Below are 16,758 nucleotides of genomic sequence, written 5' to 3'. Positions count from 1 at the left end.
TGTTGAAATACGGTATTTGTGATGTGCTTCTTGACACAGCCACGTCGATTGAATACGATTATCTATGACAACCCTCCTAACGCGATGTAGAGAACGAGCTTGTAAGGTCAGTTTTAGGAAAGGCGAATGATAGACTTCAGTTAATAGGGAGAATTCTAGGAAAGCGTAGCTCGTCTTTTAAAGGAGACCGCGTACATAATACTTATGCGAACGATACTCGGCTACTGCTCTGATGTTCGGGATCTCCACCAGGTCAGATAAAGGGAAGACATCGAAGCTATCGAGAGGTGTGCTGCTAGATTTGTTACCGGTAGCTCCGATTAACTCGCAAATACTACGGAAATTCTCCGTGAACCCAAATGAGAATTCCTGTAGGGGAGAAGAGGTTCTTTTCGCAAGACACTTTCGAGAAAGCAATTGACCACACAATGATTCTGATGATAGTAACGTACATCCCGAGTAATGACTGGGAAGGCAAAATCAGAAGAATTAGGGCTGCTTCGGAATCATCTTTCTCCCATCACTTCAGTGGAACAGTAAAGGAATTTGGCAGCAGTGGTGAAAGATACCCTCCGCCATGTACCGTAAGGTGGGATGCAGAGTCTGTATGTATGTCTGTATGTAGATTGTGACATGCTCTTTCAATCGGAATTATATTTCCAGAACTATGAAATTTAAAGATATTTGTCATTCTGCGCAAAATTCAATGTAATCATACCCATACTGGTTAATTATAAAATCTGGTGCTTAGCTCTCTATGACTGCACAAACATGTCTCCCTCGTATAACAGACTCCACATGGGTCACTAATACCACATCTCTTCACAAACTGAGCAAGTCAATATCGCGTTGGTCCATCTCCGGCCCGTATGCAAGCAGTTATTCGGCTTGGCGTTGATTGTCGGAGTTGTTGGATGTTCTCCTGAGAAATATAATGGAAATGCTGCCCAAATCACGCTTTAGATCGTCAAAATCCCAAGATCGTCGGAGGGCTCTGCTCACAATTCTCCAGCTTTGTCAGTAGAGGGAAGATCTAGCGACATTTCTGGCCAAGGTAGTGTTTGGGACGTACGAAGGAACGCAGTAGAAATTCTGGCGGGCATTATCTTGCAAAAATGTAGCCCAAGATGGCGTGTCCTGATGGGCAATAAAACGAGGTGTAGAATATCGTCGACGTACCGCTGCGCTGTAAGGGTGCCGGGGACAACCAGTGGGTCGTGCTATGAAATGAAATGGCAGTCCAGACCATCACTCTTTTACTCTATTCTGTCTGGTCCTACGACTGACGACAGCCGAGTAGGCATCGTATCGGTGTCCGGGAGTCTCCAGACATGTCTTCGGTGGTCATCGGGGCTCAGTTCGAAGTGGGACTCATCACTGTAGACAATGCTACTTCAGTCGGTGAGAGTCCAGGCCGAAGATCAGTCGGAAGACACCGTGGACGGCTGTGGGATACCAAACTGGGGTACCCTAACTTGGACAGCAAGGTCGCCGGATGTCTCCCCAAATGAGAACGTTATGGGGGGTACGGGCAGGGCCATCCAACCAGTTCGGGATTTTGGCAATCTAACCCACCAGGTAGACAGAAGTTGGCACGACACCTAGCAACTCTATCAATCAATGCCAGACCGAAAAACTGCTTGCGTAAGACCCAGATGTGTACGAATGCGTTATTGACTTCCTCAATTTATGAAGCTCTTTCTCTTCAACAAAACATCTGTCCTATACAGATAATTCCTTAGAGTGTATTTAAAGTTACTTTTAACATTAAGGTATTTATGTTTTTTTGTTAATTAACAACAGAATTCTTTACAGACGAACGGAAAAACTGGTAAAGCCGACCTCGGGGAAGATCAGTTTGGATTCCGAAGAAATATTGGAACACGTGAGGCAATACTGACCTTACGACTTATCTTAGAAGAAAGATTAAGGAAAGGCAAACCTACATTTCTAGCATTTGTAGACTTAGCTTTTGACAATGTTGACTGGAATACTCTCTTTCAAATTCTAAAGGTGGCAGGAAAAAGTACAGGGAGCGAAAGGCTATTTACAATTTGTACAGAAACCAGATGGCAACACGTCGAGGGCATGAAAGGGAAGCATTGGTTGGGAAGGGAGTGGGACAGGGTTCTAGCCTCTCCCCGATGTTATTCAACCTGTTTATTAGGCGAGCAGTAAAGGAAACAAAGGAAAAATTCGGTGTAGGTATTAAAATCCATGGAGAAGAAATAAAAATTTTAAGGTTCGCCGATGACATTGTAATTCTGTCAGAGACAACAAAGGACTTGGAAGAACAGTTGAACGGAATGGATAGTGTCTTGAAAGGAGGATATAAGATGAACATCAACAAAAGCAAAACAAGAATAATGGAATGTAGTCGAATTAAGTCGGGTGATACTGTGGGAATTAGATTAGGAAATGAGACACTTAAAGTAGTAAAGGAGTTTTGCTATTTGGGGAGCAAAATAACTGATGATGGTCGAAGTAGAGAGGATATAAAATGTAGACTGGCAATGGCAAGGAAAGCGTTTGTGAAGAAGAGAAATTTGTTAATATCGAGTATAAATTTAAGTGTCAGGAAGTCGTTTCTGAAGGTATTTGTATGGAGTGTAGCCATGTATGGAAGTGAAACATGGACGATAAATAGTTTGGACGAGAAAAGAATAGAAGTTTTGAAATGTGTTGCTACAGAAGAATGCTGAAGATTAGATGGGTAGATCACGTAACTAATGAAGAGGTATTGAATAGAATTGGGGATAAGAGGAGTTTGTGGCACAATTTGACAAGAAGAAGGGACCGGTTGGTAGGACATGTTCTGAGGCATCAAGGGATCACAAATTTAGTATTGGAGGGCAGCGTGGAGGGTAAAAATCGTAGAGGGAGACCAAGAGATGAATATGCTAAACAGATTCAGAAGGATGTAGGCTGCAGTAGGTACTGGGAGATGAAGAAGCTTGCACAGGATAGAGTAACATGGAGAGCTGCATCAAACGTCTCTGGACTGAAGACCACAACAACAACAACAACAGAATTGTTCATTTCATATCCAATGAACGTAATATATGGTTTACACAGAAATCAATTATTGTTGTTTATAAATTAAGTGATCGATACCCGCAGGTATCGGAGGATTCCTAATGAGCTTTAGGCTTGATCGTATGACGAGGTGCGGCGGTGACAGCAGGTGGCGGCGTCTGTTGCAGGAGCGGCGCCGGCGCGCCGGGCGGCGTGGGCGGCGGCCCGCTGGGCGCGGCCGGGCTCAGCGTGTCGCACGACTCGGTGTTCACTGCCGAGCACCACAGCTCGTGCGAGGACATGCGCAGCGCCTCCTCCCTCTCCATACAGCAGCTCGTCAAGGTACGTGCCGCGCTCCTGGCTCACGAGTCACGTCCGCGCAGCGTAATCAGGCGTGCATTGTGCGTTCCATCCTGGGAAACGCTGCGAATCTTTTGTCAGTCCGTGATTCCTAGGATACTTTCGTTACCTTCGCTTATGTCTCAGAATCGTAATTTTGGCAGTTATATCTAGCGCAGTAGCTGCGAACCGCCTCAAAATGCATCTCAGGTGATTAGCGCCAAATATTTGGTCGTTAAGAAGGGACACATCTTCGTCCTCCATATACCTAAATATTTCAATTTCTTCCAAAATGTATAACTTCTTATTCTTTTGCGCTAAATGCAAAATCTTAGGATTTTGTGCTTGCGGAGGACTATGGCCACTGGCTTTAAGGTGTTGAGCAAAGGCAGAGTTCTGTTTTATCTGTCCCCATCTGTTGAGGAGATGTTCTTGTAATCTAATTTTAAAGATTTTGCCTATTTGTCCGTCATATCCTACATTACAATCGCGACACTCCAGCAGATATACCCCCGATGCCAAATGGTTGTTCTTTTTAGGTGATTCATTATGTATGTACATAGACTGAAGATTGGCATATACGAGAGCCCACTCCCCGAAAAAGTTTTGCCAGTTCAAAACTAAAGTTGCCCATAAATGACAAAGAAATGTAATTGGGCTCCTCGACAGGAGCTGCATTGGGTGTACTCCGAACAGGCATTGTTATTTTGTCGTGGTATAACTTTTCAACAAGCGGAACACTGTAACCATTATTATGGGCGATATACTTTAGAGTGTCAAGTTCTCTATTAACGGCGTCTTCAGATAATGGCAATTCGCATAAACGCGTGATCATAGCTCTGAAAAAACTAATTATATGCTGGCGAGGATAGCAGGAGAACGCATGAATAATAGCATCTGTAGTCGTGGGTTTCCTAAAAATATCCGTAGAAACTTTATCACGTAGCTGTAACCGCAGATCTAGGTAATTAAGGACTCTGTCAGTATTCATATCCTCATGTGTGAAAATCATCTTTGGGTGAAGGACATTAAATTCATCAACTAAACCCGAAATTTCTGATTCATCGCCATTAAACACGATTAGAATGTCGTCAACATAACGCCGATAAAATAGAATTTTTTGGCAAAAATAGGACTTGCGTTTAAACACCTCGAGCTCAATGTAGTTAACGAAAACATTAGCCAAGAAACCAGCCGAAACGCTGCCCATAGCCAGGCCATCTCTCTGACTGTACATGTTGTCATTAAACGAGAAAAAATTATATGCCGTAAGAATTCGAAGAAGAGAGGTAACCTCAGTAATTTCTTACGTTATCAATCGCTTATTATGAAAGAGATTCTCCTGAATAATCATAATGGTTTCTTCTATCGGCACATTTGTGTATAAATTCTTTATCTCAAGGGATAACAGACGACAGCCTTTCGGGAAGACTTGGTCATGTAACAACGTAACCAGTTCTTCTCGACTTGTCTGCTCGAAAACAACTTCTTTTTTCGGGATCTGCAGAAGAAATCTTTCCGCAGATTCACCTATATTCCCTCTTGCATTAATTAACCGGGCGGATAGGGAAACCTTCCTTATGAGTCTTAATTTGGGCCCTCAATGCAGGAATTTTAAGATTCATGACACGCATTCTTAGCAACTTGTTAGAGGGAATGATAAATAAACATCCTTCAAGACAAACTTTAAGTTCCCTCGCGTAAGTCACCGATGGATCGTGATCTATTAGATGAGTGTTATTCTCTTCGAAGAATGACAGGACCTTATCCACATATACTTGTCGATATATAATAACGGCTGAGTTCCCTTTATCTGCGCGAGTAACAAGGGCTTCCTCATCCTCGAGTTTTTTGTTTATAGATCTCCAAATTGACATCTCATCATTATGGGCTTTCCTTTTTACTGCCTTAGTTATTATATCACTCGCCCTACAGGCCAATTTGACATTTGCTTCTTTAGCAGTCGGATACGAAATGACAAACAATTTTTTTTTCGTTTGATATGAGTACAAATTAACAATTTCGGTTTTATTTCTTTGATTGTGTCATGCAATCTTGCTTCCTGCAGGTCAATAGGAAGTACCCTATGGGTTTTGATGAGTGAGTTTGAAATAAATCACCGTATCTTTGGCTTAGAAGCGTCAGTTTCTGTCATCGCCTAGGGGCTGTAGACATCCGTGTGTGGTATGAATTTCAACTCGATACGACTACCCGTTGCTGAGAAAGGTGGTTTTCAGCAACCGGACAGACAGACACCAGACGGATAACAAAGTGATCCTATGAGGGTTCCGTTTTTAGTGATTGGGGTGCGGAACCCTAAAAAAGAAAAGAATGGTTTCCTCACGTGTTTGAAACGTAGCGCCACATCGACTTCAATGCGTGTCCCAGTGACGGAGAAGAGAAGTATGTACGTGAGTTCTGATTTCTGTACAAAATCTAGGCGCACCTGTTCTAGTTCTCGCACGTACTCATCCAGCACTGTTGAGGCCTCCAATCGGAGTATCCCTGCCAATATCTAGAAAGTTGGCAGAAGCGGGAATATAAATGCCTGCCTTCAGGGTCGGCGAAAGCAAGTGGGACAAACCCGCTCCTTGTATCTGCCCGTCTGCTCCCATCGCACTGCAGACAGCGTGACTCGCTCCCATCTAAATAGAGCATCAGGGAAACGGGCTCCCCGCCTCGCAACCAGGCGCCAGCTCAACAGCGGAGTCGGTCGCTTCATCGCCACTGCTGTACGCAGGAGACTCCGATTCAGTATAACTTGATCTTTCGTATCCCAAGTCTTTCTGGTGCGAATTTTGAAATTTTCTCGGCGTACTGATTTTTCGATTATGTTTCGAGAGTACAGCTGGCCGTCGTTTACAGCGACGAATGATATTTTAACTAAACAGATGCCGTATGCAGCTGAACCGTCGTAGACTCATGTCGGCTGTCAGCTTCTTCTGAATAGGGCTAATTGGAAGCAAGATTAAATGCACCGTCGATGACGAGGTCATTAGAAAGACAACACAAGCTGTTCTTTAGGGGAATGAAATCAGCCGCAATCTCTTCTTGTATATACGTGGATACTCTGCAAATCACATTTAAGTGCCTGGCAGAGGGTTAATCGATCCACCTTCACAATAATTATCTATTATTCCATTCCCGAACAGCGCGCGGAGAAAAACGAACACGTACATATTTCCGTGCGAGCTCTCATATCCCTCATTTTATTATAATGATCATTTCTGCCTATGTAGATCGGCGTCAACAAAATATTTTCGCATTCGTAGGAGAAAGTGGTGATTGAAAATTAGTGATTAGGTCACGCCGCAATAACAAACGTCTTTGTTTTAATAATGTTCTCTCCTAATTCTGTATCATGTCCGTGACACTCTCTCCTCTCGATAATATTCTTTTCTTTGTACTTTCTCGATGCATTCCGTTAATCCTGTCTGGTACGGATCCCACACCGCGCGCCGGCCTTGGTGGCCGAGCGGTTCTAGGCGCTACAGTCTGGAACAGCGCGACTGCTACGGTCGCAGGTTCGAATCCTGCCTCGGGCATGGATGTGTGTGACGTCCTTAGGTTAGTTAGGGGATTGATGACCACAGAAGTTAAGTCCCATAGTGCTCAGAGCCATTTGAACCACACCGCGCAACGGTACTCCAAAAGAGGACGCACAAACGTAGTGAAAGCAGTCCCTTTAGTAGATATGTTGCGTCTTCTAAGTATTCTGCCAATAAAACGCAGTCTTCGGTTCATCTTCCCCACAATTTCCTATGTATTCTTCCCAGTTTAAGTTGTTCCTAATAGTAATTCCTAAGAATTTAGTTGCACTTACGGCATTTAGATTTGGTTGATTTATCGGATTCCTTCTAGCAGTCATGTGAATGACCTCACACTTTTCATTATTGACAATTTTCGCATCATACAGATATTTTATTTAAATCGTTTTGTAATTGGTTCTGATCTTCTTATGACTTTACTAGACATTAAACGACAGCATCATCTGCAAAGAATCTAAGATTGCTGCTCAGATTGTCTCCTAAATCGTTTATATAGATAAGAAACAACGGAGGGCCTATAACACTACCTATGGGAACACCATAAATCACTTCTGTTTTACTCCATGACTTTCCGTCAGTTACTGGGAACTACGACCTCTCTGACTTGAAATAACAAATACAGTCACATAACTAAGAGGATATTCCGTAAGCATGCAATTTAATTACAAGCCGCTTGAGGGGTACAGGGTCAAAACCCTTCTGGAAAACTAGAAATACGGAATCAATTTGAAATCCCTTATCAATAGTACTCAAATTTCGTGTGAGTAAAGAGCTAGTTGTGTTTCACAAGAACGATGTTTTCTAAATCCGTGTTCACTACGTGTCTATAGACCGTTCTCTTAAAGGTAATTCATAGTGTTCGAAACAGTATATGTTCCAAAATGTTTCAAAGCGGAATCGTGGAAAAGCTAAATCTGAATGACAGGACGCGGATTTGAACCATCGTCCACCCTAATGCGAATCCAGTGTTCTGACGACTGAGCCACCTCGTCCATTTTGCGGTATCTCTAAACCAGGGGTTTCTAAACTTTTCCTCTGACTTTCAGAACACTTCTGAACACTTGTTCTTCTGAACAGGATTCTGAACACTTTCAGAATCCTAGTACTTTGATGGAACACCTTGTTTATTTTGAACGATAATAATTTTTAAAAAATATGAAAAAAGTTATCTTATTCAGTGATTTCTACACTTTTAAATCGCAAGCAATGACACGGAAATCATAATAAAATTTTAGAAATACAAGTAGTACCGTCAAAATGTCAAAAAAACACCTTGTTTTCGCGGAGCACGTACTCACTTCCACCACTGTTCCACGGAATACAATTTGGGGAACCCTGCTCGGCATGCATCGTAGAGCCTTTTGTTGCTACTGGTCGTCTGAGCCTGCAGGTGAGTGCCGTATCGTCTGCTTCTTATACCACTCTGAGCAGCTGGAGAAGGGAGATGTCATTCGTCGAACCCAAAACGTTCACTGATATTAGCTACCTACGTCTCACAATTCACTAGCGGAAATGCGAAAATCGGCTATGCGGTGGGTTGCCGCTCCCCGTGGCTCTAGGTGTACTTTCTTGTCTTAGAACAAATGCTGGAAATAATGGGATTCAATGCGAGAAACGCAATTCATAGCCCCGTCCCGGTCAATAAGATTTTCCACCACGGACTTTAATAATAGAATCCCTAAATGAAATAGCAGTAGCCCAAAATTGTTGTTTTTCGTATTCCATTTTATTGGTGGTAAATACACAACGCTCAGCAATGGTAGATTTGGTCAAGTTCGAAAGGTGAGTGCACCATTGTTGTTCTACGCAGCGTTCTGCTATGATGCCTGGACGATCCATACTACTGGGACAGCGGCTATTAGTTGGGTAACGGTTAGACCACAGGTGCATGAGGAGCGCACACGGCTCTGTCTCCGCCGTGTTAAGATTTGAAACCAACATCTAAGTCTCGTGACGGGAGGCTAAAAGTCGAGTTTCTAACATTACGCACTACGCAAAGTGGAGCCAAAAGTTTCAGTTTTTCTCGTGTATAGCTGAAATCAAGTACTGATTTTAACAATTGATCGACTTGATATATAGTAGTAGTACACTTAATCTCATTTCTTCGAAATTCCAAATACTTCTGCTATGGTTATCCTTTTTACATTTGGCCACGTGGAAAGGGCAACGAACAGAAGACAAAATGTCAGTTTGTCAGGAAGTATTTAGTTTTCTGACGACTCCTCAACAAAACTTGTGAAACGTTTTTTGACGTTTGTATAAGAAATGGCATATGTTCCATAATTTCCAGTTTTTACAGACAATAAGCTTTTACGTTTCATTGACTTTTGCTTGATCCCATACAGATACCGAAACAGTATCAAAATGATAAAAATAATATATTAGAAAACGTTGGTTACAGAGAATATTCTTGTAATGAGTTACATATTAATTTTCTGTTGTCTTAAAATGTTCGTCATTCATCATAATTTAAATAAAGAACCAGCGTATTATTGCGAAATACATAAGTGTAATGACCCTATACACTTAATTCGAATTAAACACAAATAAATACTCTCTAATAGCAGACCATTCTCTCCTGCTAGACAACGGTATCACTCCTCACCTTCGGCCTGTAAACTCAATGACTTAATCTGGAAAAATGTGTACACAACTGTATTCTTTTTTTAAAACTACTTTACCTGCAACCAAACACTGCACAAGATTTAACCACAGTAAAGAAACCTTTACCAGAAATGCTATTATTATTGAGCAGTAGTCCAAATTCGCCTGTCACTAGTGATAGAGATGTTTGTTTCATTATAATAATGTCATGCGTAGTCTGTATCATGAATGGTCTAAGGCAGTCGTGAGCAAACTTTGGTGACCGCAGGCTTGATTCACATCCTCAATACTATAATGACCATGACGTTAATTTTTACGATGTGACGCACCGACGTCAATGGCACCCCTTTCCCGACACGCCTCGCCAACAAAGTATGCCTCAAAACTTACTGTTTTGAGAGTTCATTCATTTTGTGCTCACCCCATCCTCAAATGCTTACATTTACTTAAGTGTCGTGAACATTCGTTCTTTACTTACAACATTTTGTGGTAGATGTCTTAAAAACTTCCATTGCAAAATTCCGCAACACCTTTAGTAAAGAAACAATGTTCACGACACGTAAATAAACATCTGAAGACGAAGTGTCAAGCATCTAAAGATGTCATCATTGAAAAATAAACTGCTATAAAGGTAATTGGTTGCAGCTTATTCATAACAAATTACTTTCAGTGGCAACTGTTACAGTGTTCTAATACGTCCAAAGTGGATAAGAGTAATTTACTAATGTTTATACCAGGACGAACAGAAAAACAAAATACGGCAATGAGACAGTCAGTCCCAGTCAACAAGCAATTAGGAGTAATTTTGCGATTTCCGGCCATAGAAATGTCCTTAGAGTTTTTGAATTTTTGGTGTTTTACTATCCACAAGCACTATTAGCAATCATTTTTTTAATAGTTGTCCAAAAATACTTTCGACGACTGTTCGCATAGGCAAGGGTTGTTTCTGTAACACTAAACAAATGATGCCATTATATATTTGTTCATTTTAAAACGTTTAACAGTCTAAATCGCTTGAACTTATCATATAGTGGCTGTATTATACAGACGCCAAACTGGAGAAATGATAACAGGGTGGCGAATTCCGGAAACGTGTCACGGCTGGAGTGCAGTGCGAGCGTCCTGCTGTTTCACGAACCACGGGCCGGGTTGAAACAGGGTCACGGGCCGGACATGCGTGGTCTAAGAGAGAAGACACGGAAAGCCACTGCTTCCACGATTTGCCCTCATTGACGACAGTGTACGCCTAGAGTGATAGCGAGCGGCAACCCGCCGCACATCTGAGTTCGCCTTACCGCCGTCGAAGACGCTGCATGCTGAGTGTGAAAGAACGATCTCGCAATTACGATCTTGACGTATGCGCGATACACCAATAAATTTCTCAACCTAACAGCCGAGATCAGTCTTCGACGGCTCACATGAAGAGGTGTGGGGGTGCTGAGTTGCAATATCGTACGTGATACAAAATGACAATTGGCTGCATTCCCGAGCCGGCCGAGGTGGCCGAGCGGTTGTAGGCGCTACAGTCTGGAACCGCGCGACCGCTACGGTCGCAGGTTCGAATCCTGCCTCAGCCATGGATGTGTGTGATGTCCTTAGGTTGTAGTTCTAAGTTCTAGGGGACTGATGACGTCAGAAGTTAAGTCCCATAGTGCTCAGAGCCATTTGAACCATTTTACACTCCCGAAACATCATTGAGTGACACTTTCTTGTCTTTGCATGTGTCTACAGCCTTATATGTTGAGCAAGTTATCGACCATACCATGTTATATACTTTATTAGATTCCCTTACAGACATTAGGCATTCAGATTTTTCTCTGAGGCGTATTGTCACAAAAATTAAAGTAGTTCAAATTCCTGGTTCAGACGAAGGTTTTCTGGAGGTTACTCTTGGTTGTAGGGAAAATACTAGAACTAGTATTATCCTTTTATATATTTCAAATCAGGAACTCCATTTCCAGTTTTCTGAGATTTGGCTAGAAGTATTCGGACTCTATAATGACCCTAGATCTCAAACACACAGCTCTATCTTCGAATAGGGAAACAAAAGTAATAAATATTGATATAATTTTGTGATAGATGTTGAACACATACACATTCGTTTGCCTGGACCAATGGACAACATTTACTAGACAAAAATAAAATTAGTTGTAACCTACCCCCGTTCCGACTAAGGTCTTCTGGATGATTCTAATCGTTATCAGACGAACGGTCCAGTTTAAACTCGTCCGTATTGGACTTTACAGAGAAAAGTTATAAAACATCTGTATCTGCTCCCAAGGGTTGCGAAAAAATCAAACTAAGATCAAAATCAATCTCAGCTTGTCGGTATTTTTGGACACGTAATTGTAAAGTAATGCCTCCGAATTTTTTATTTGATAATTCTTAAAGCTTTTTAAATAAAACAAACGTTATTGACACTATACATCTATGTTCCTCGTGTCTACATATATGCAGCCATCTGTCGCTAGAGGGCTCCCGATTGTGGTGTGTAACATGTCAGTGTGTACCGCAATTACATCGGTGCTTGAGAAACAGCATCCTGTAATCATCTTCCACACAGTCCCGACTTGGCCCCGTCCGATCTTCGTCTGTTTCCAGAACTTAAAGAACGCGTTCTCGGACTTCACTTTGACAGTGACGAAGCGGTGCAAGTTGGGGTGAGGTGTGGGTTCGTCAACAAATATTCTATAGTAACAGTATCAACAAGCTGGTCTCTCGATGGGAGAAATGTGTTCGTCGCCAGGGTGACTATGGTTCAAATGGCTCTGACCACTATGGGACTTAACATCTGAGGTCATCAGTCCCCTAGAACTTAGAACTACTTAAACCTAAGTACATCACACACATCCATGCCCGAGGCAGGATTCGAACCTGCGACCGTAGCAGTCGCGCGGTTCCAGACTGAGGCGCCTAGAACCGCTCGGCCACGGCGGCCGGTTAGGATGACTATGTTGTGAAATAAAAATATAGACATGAAGAATAAAGATGTAGAATGGTAATAACATTTATTTTATTTAAAAAGCTGTAAAAATTTTCACATAAAAAATTTGAAGGCGTTACTTTTCAGCATAGCCTCGTAAAAGCGAATAACCATTTACAAGAAGATAGTGTTCTTTTCTCAAACTTTATCCATTACAAATGGTAAACGTCGGTGAGTCCAGCTATAATAAAAACAACTTTTTTTTAAATATAAAATAGCTTTTTCTGTGCCAGTCAGGGTTTTCTTTTCATTTATTTCTCGCACTCCGCGTTTCCGAAAGTCATTCCCATTTTCCGGTACGTTTTTAGTGTCTCGTGCAATTTATGCGTGAAGTGCTGCATTGTTCCGTTACGTTTACTGTAATACAGAAACACACGCAATATTGTAATTAATGCTGGAAGTTGGTAAATAGTTAATGGCGAATCCGGGAATTAGATTACGAAATTAGACACCCTAAGTAGCCTGTGATTTGCACCATTGCTAAAACCATACAGTATATGTAACTGAAAGTGAGGACATATTATCTGAGCACTGTCATTTTAGTATATTTTTTACCTTTTATTTGTGTTGTTCTCGTTTATCATTTGTACAGGCATTCTTGTCGTCTTCCGTTTGTTATAAATTAAATTTTTTTGAGGCGTCCAGTGCTACGATATGATACCACTAGCGCCATCTACTGGCTATTTTGTCATCTCAGGCGTTATGCGTGCCTTGTGCACCTACTTACGTTTTAAATCTATCATATTCACATGGTCCAAAAAAATGTTCAAATGTGTGTGAAATCTTATGGGACTTAACTGCTAAGGTCATCAGTCCCTAAGCTTATACACTGCTTAACCTAAATTATCCCAAGGACAAACACACACACACCCATGCCCGAGGTACGACTCGAACCTCCGCCGGGACCAGCCGCACAGTCCATGACTGCAGCACCTGAGACCGCTCGGCTAATCCCGCGCGGCACACATGATCCCATACTGCCTGCATGACATTCTTCTCCCTGACTCGGTACGCGTTTTTCATGCACTCTTCATTGTATTGTTTGTCTTTTAGCTACTATCTCTGTGCTACTCCTGATTTTTGCAACCTTCTCCAGATATCCTTAAGATGAGTGCAGTCGAAAAGCGTCAACAAAGTAGTTGCCTCGCATCTGTTGTTGTTGTTGTTGTGGTCTTCAGTCCTGAGACTGGTTTGATGCAGCTCTCCATGCTACTCTATCCTGTGCAAGCTTCTTCATCTCCCAGTACCTACTGCAACCTACATCCTTCTGTATCTGTTTAGTGAATTCATCTCTTGGTCTCCCTCTACGATTTTTACCCTCCACGCTGCCCTCCAATACTAAATTGGTGATTCCTTGATGCCTCAGAACATGTCCTACCAACCGATCCCTTCTTCTAGTGAAGTTGTGCCACACACTTCTCTTCTCCCCAATCCTATTCAATACCTCCTCATTAGTTATATGATCTACCTATCTAATCTTCAGCATTCTTCTGTAGCACCACATTTCGAAAGCTTCTATTCTCTTCTTGTCCAAACTAGATATCGTCCATGTTTCACTTCCATACATGGCTACACTCCATACAAATACTTTCAGAAACGACTTCCTGACACTTAAATTTATACTCGATATTAACAAATTTCTCTTCTTCAGAAAGGCTTTCCTTGCCATTGCCAGTCTACATTTTATATCCTCTCTACTTCGACCATCATCAGTTATTTTGCTCCCCAAATAGCAAAACTCATCTACTACTTTAAGCGTCTCATTTCTTAATCTAATTCCCTCAGCATCACCCGACTTAATTCGACTACATTGCATTATCCTCGTTTTGCTTTTGTTGATGTTCATCTTTAAAGACACTATCCATTCCGTTCAACTGCTCTTACAAGTCCTTTGCTGTCTCTGACAGAATTACAATGTCATCGGCGAACCTCAAAGTTTTTATTTCTTCTCCATAGATTTTAATACCTACTCCGTATTTTTCTTTTGTTTTCTTCACTGCTTGCCTAATATACAGATTGAATAACATCGGGGAGACGCTAGAACCCTGTCTCACTCCCTTCCCAACCACTGCTTCCCTTTCATGTCCCTCGACTCTAATAACTGCCATCTGGTTTCTGTGCAAATTGTAAATAGTCTTTCGCTCCCTGTAGTTTACCCCTGCCACCTTCAGAATTTGAAAGAGAGTATTCCAGTCAACATTGTCAAAAGCTTTCTCTAAGTCTACAAATGCTACAAACATAGGTTTGCCTTTCCTTAATCTAGCTTCTAAGATAAGTCGTAGGGTCAGTATTGCCTCATGTGTTCCAATATTTCTACGGAATCGAAACTGATCTTCCCCGAGGTTTTTCCATTCATCTGTAAAGAATTCGCGTTAGTATTTTGTATCCGTGAGTTATTAAACTAATTGTTCGGTAATTTTCACATCTGTCAGCACCTGCTTTCTTTGGGATTGGAATTATTATATCCTTCTTGATGTAGAGGGTATTGCCTCGCATCTAGTGACTATTAAATAGCCGGCCGTTGTGGCCGAGCAGTTCTAGGCGCTTCAGTCTGGAACCGCGTTGCTGCTACGGTCGCAGGTTCGAATCCTGCCTCGGGTATGGATGTGTGTGATGTCCTTAGGTTAGTTGGGTTTAAGTACTTGTAAGTCTAGTGAACTGATGACTTCAGATGTTAAGTCCCATAGTGCTTAGAGCCATTTGAAACATTTTTTTACTATTAAATACCCATCCAGCGTCCATATCAGACTGTTCGACATTTTAAACTTCGTAAAATAGGCGCATACCTCTTGCGTGAGTACGTGTCACATCTTAGGCACGTGAGAAGTTACGAGATAATGACCCAGATATTGGGGAACCAGAACAGGGAATGAATTTTCACCCTCGGTGCAGACATGAGGGTGGTGCGAAGGAGATGAAGATGTACAGCGGAAGTAGCTTAGGGTCAAGAAGAGAGAGGGGGGGGGGGGGGGGGGAGTAGCCCGGGCCCCGTGCCCGCCGCTGAGTCAGCCTGCCGCTGTTGGCAGCCCTGGGGCTGCGCGCGCACGCCGGCTACTCCCACGCCTGGGGCGGCAGCCCTGCCCCGCCGGCTGTCCAGACAACGTGTCGCCGCCCCGTGACTCACCAGGGCGCGTCTTGACTCAGCGGGCCTCCCCGGGGAACGGGTTCCTAGTCCCTGATTACTGACCACTGCCCCAGTCACCGGGTGTAACTCTCCTGTTCGCTGCGCAAAATGCGGGAATGTGTTCTCGGCCGTAAAGGCCGCGTGTGTGGTTTCATCCGTCTGTGCTACGCGCTGCTCCCTGCTGACTGCATCGTAAGTCAGCTGCTGGCGATCAGAATGAATCATTCACTCTGCGGCGCTGTGTGCACTGTTATGAAACTTCCTCGCAGATTAAAACCCGATTCACACTGGATGGGACGGATTTGAAGGCGACTTCGCCCTCAAATCGTTATGTGTATAAAATCTTCTCTGCCTTGGGATCGCATAGAATGCGAATACCTGCTCGAGCTTTCGAAGATAATCACCATCCCCTCCGTCAGAAGATAAGTGTCTGCCGAGAGCTGCTTCCCTTATAGTTACAAGCGTTTTACTGGTCGGGCAAAGTCGCTTGGAATTCTAACTTCTGTTGGAGGAGTGACGTCTCCTGTAACCTGGGATTCGAAAACGCAAATGCGGGACATCTGCAGTGAGGCAGAAAGCCTTCGCTCTCCTAGCGGGCCTCATTTTAGGGGCGTAAGTGGAACGGAGACCACCCGCAGCATCACCTATCCCCCTAAGGGTAACGATTTTTGGTTGTATTTGTTTGTAGCCACACCGTCTCAATTGCTCTTCTGCAGGCACCATCTCAGCTACAGTTGACGGTGCACACGCGAATTTTTACCGCTTCTTTCATTACAGAATCCCACGAAGTCGATGCCTGGGAGAGAATCTTCGGGCTCTCGAATTTGTACCCTACCTTAAGGCCGTGTTCGGCTATCGCTGATTTATTAGAATTTCTGTTCTTGATTTGCCACCTGCTTTCAGTACAGCGCTCAGCTATGATTTTCGGCATATTCACATGGCATGTTGTAGACGCCAAATACTCTCTGACACAAGTTCTCTTCCACTGGACGTAGTATGTCCTTAATTTTCCGTGGACGGGGTCTAATATCATAAACCGGTATGCAAAACTGAAGGACGAAAGTAACTTTCGCATGATGAGGCACTGCGAATCAGACGAAGGGTGAAATCTTCCCGTCTCCTTTATATCGCTTTTGCTACGCAAA

The 16,758-nt window shown here is 42.9% G+C and overlaps 1 protein-coding gene across 1 annotated transcript in view; it reads left to right on the top strand.

The window, feature by feature from the left end:
• The first annotated feature begins 3,215 nt into the window (after positions 1 to 3,215).
• LOC124623176 overlaps positions 3,216 to 16,758 on the top strand; it is a 360,877-nt gene continuing 347,334 nt past the window's right edge. Inside the window, exon 1 of the mRNA XM_047148981.1 lies at positions 3,216 to 3,357. Within this exon, the coding sequence (XP_047004937.1) occupies positions 3,316 to 3,357 (42 nt within the window). The 5' untranslated portion in view covers positions 3,216 to 3,315. The remainder of the gene's footprint in view (positions 3,358 to 16,758) is intronic.

This window comes from Schistocerca americana, chromosome 7, assembly GCF_021461395.2.
Source record: "Schistocerca americana isolate TAMUIC-IGC-003095 chromosome 7, iqSchAmer2.1, whole genome shotgun sequence".
Lineage (NCBI taxonomy): Eukaryota > Metazoa > Arthropoda > Insecta > Orthoptera > Acrididae > Schistocerca > Schistocerca americana.
This window is presented reverse-complemented; position numbering and strand designations above follow the sequence as displayed.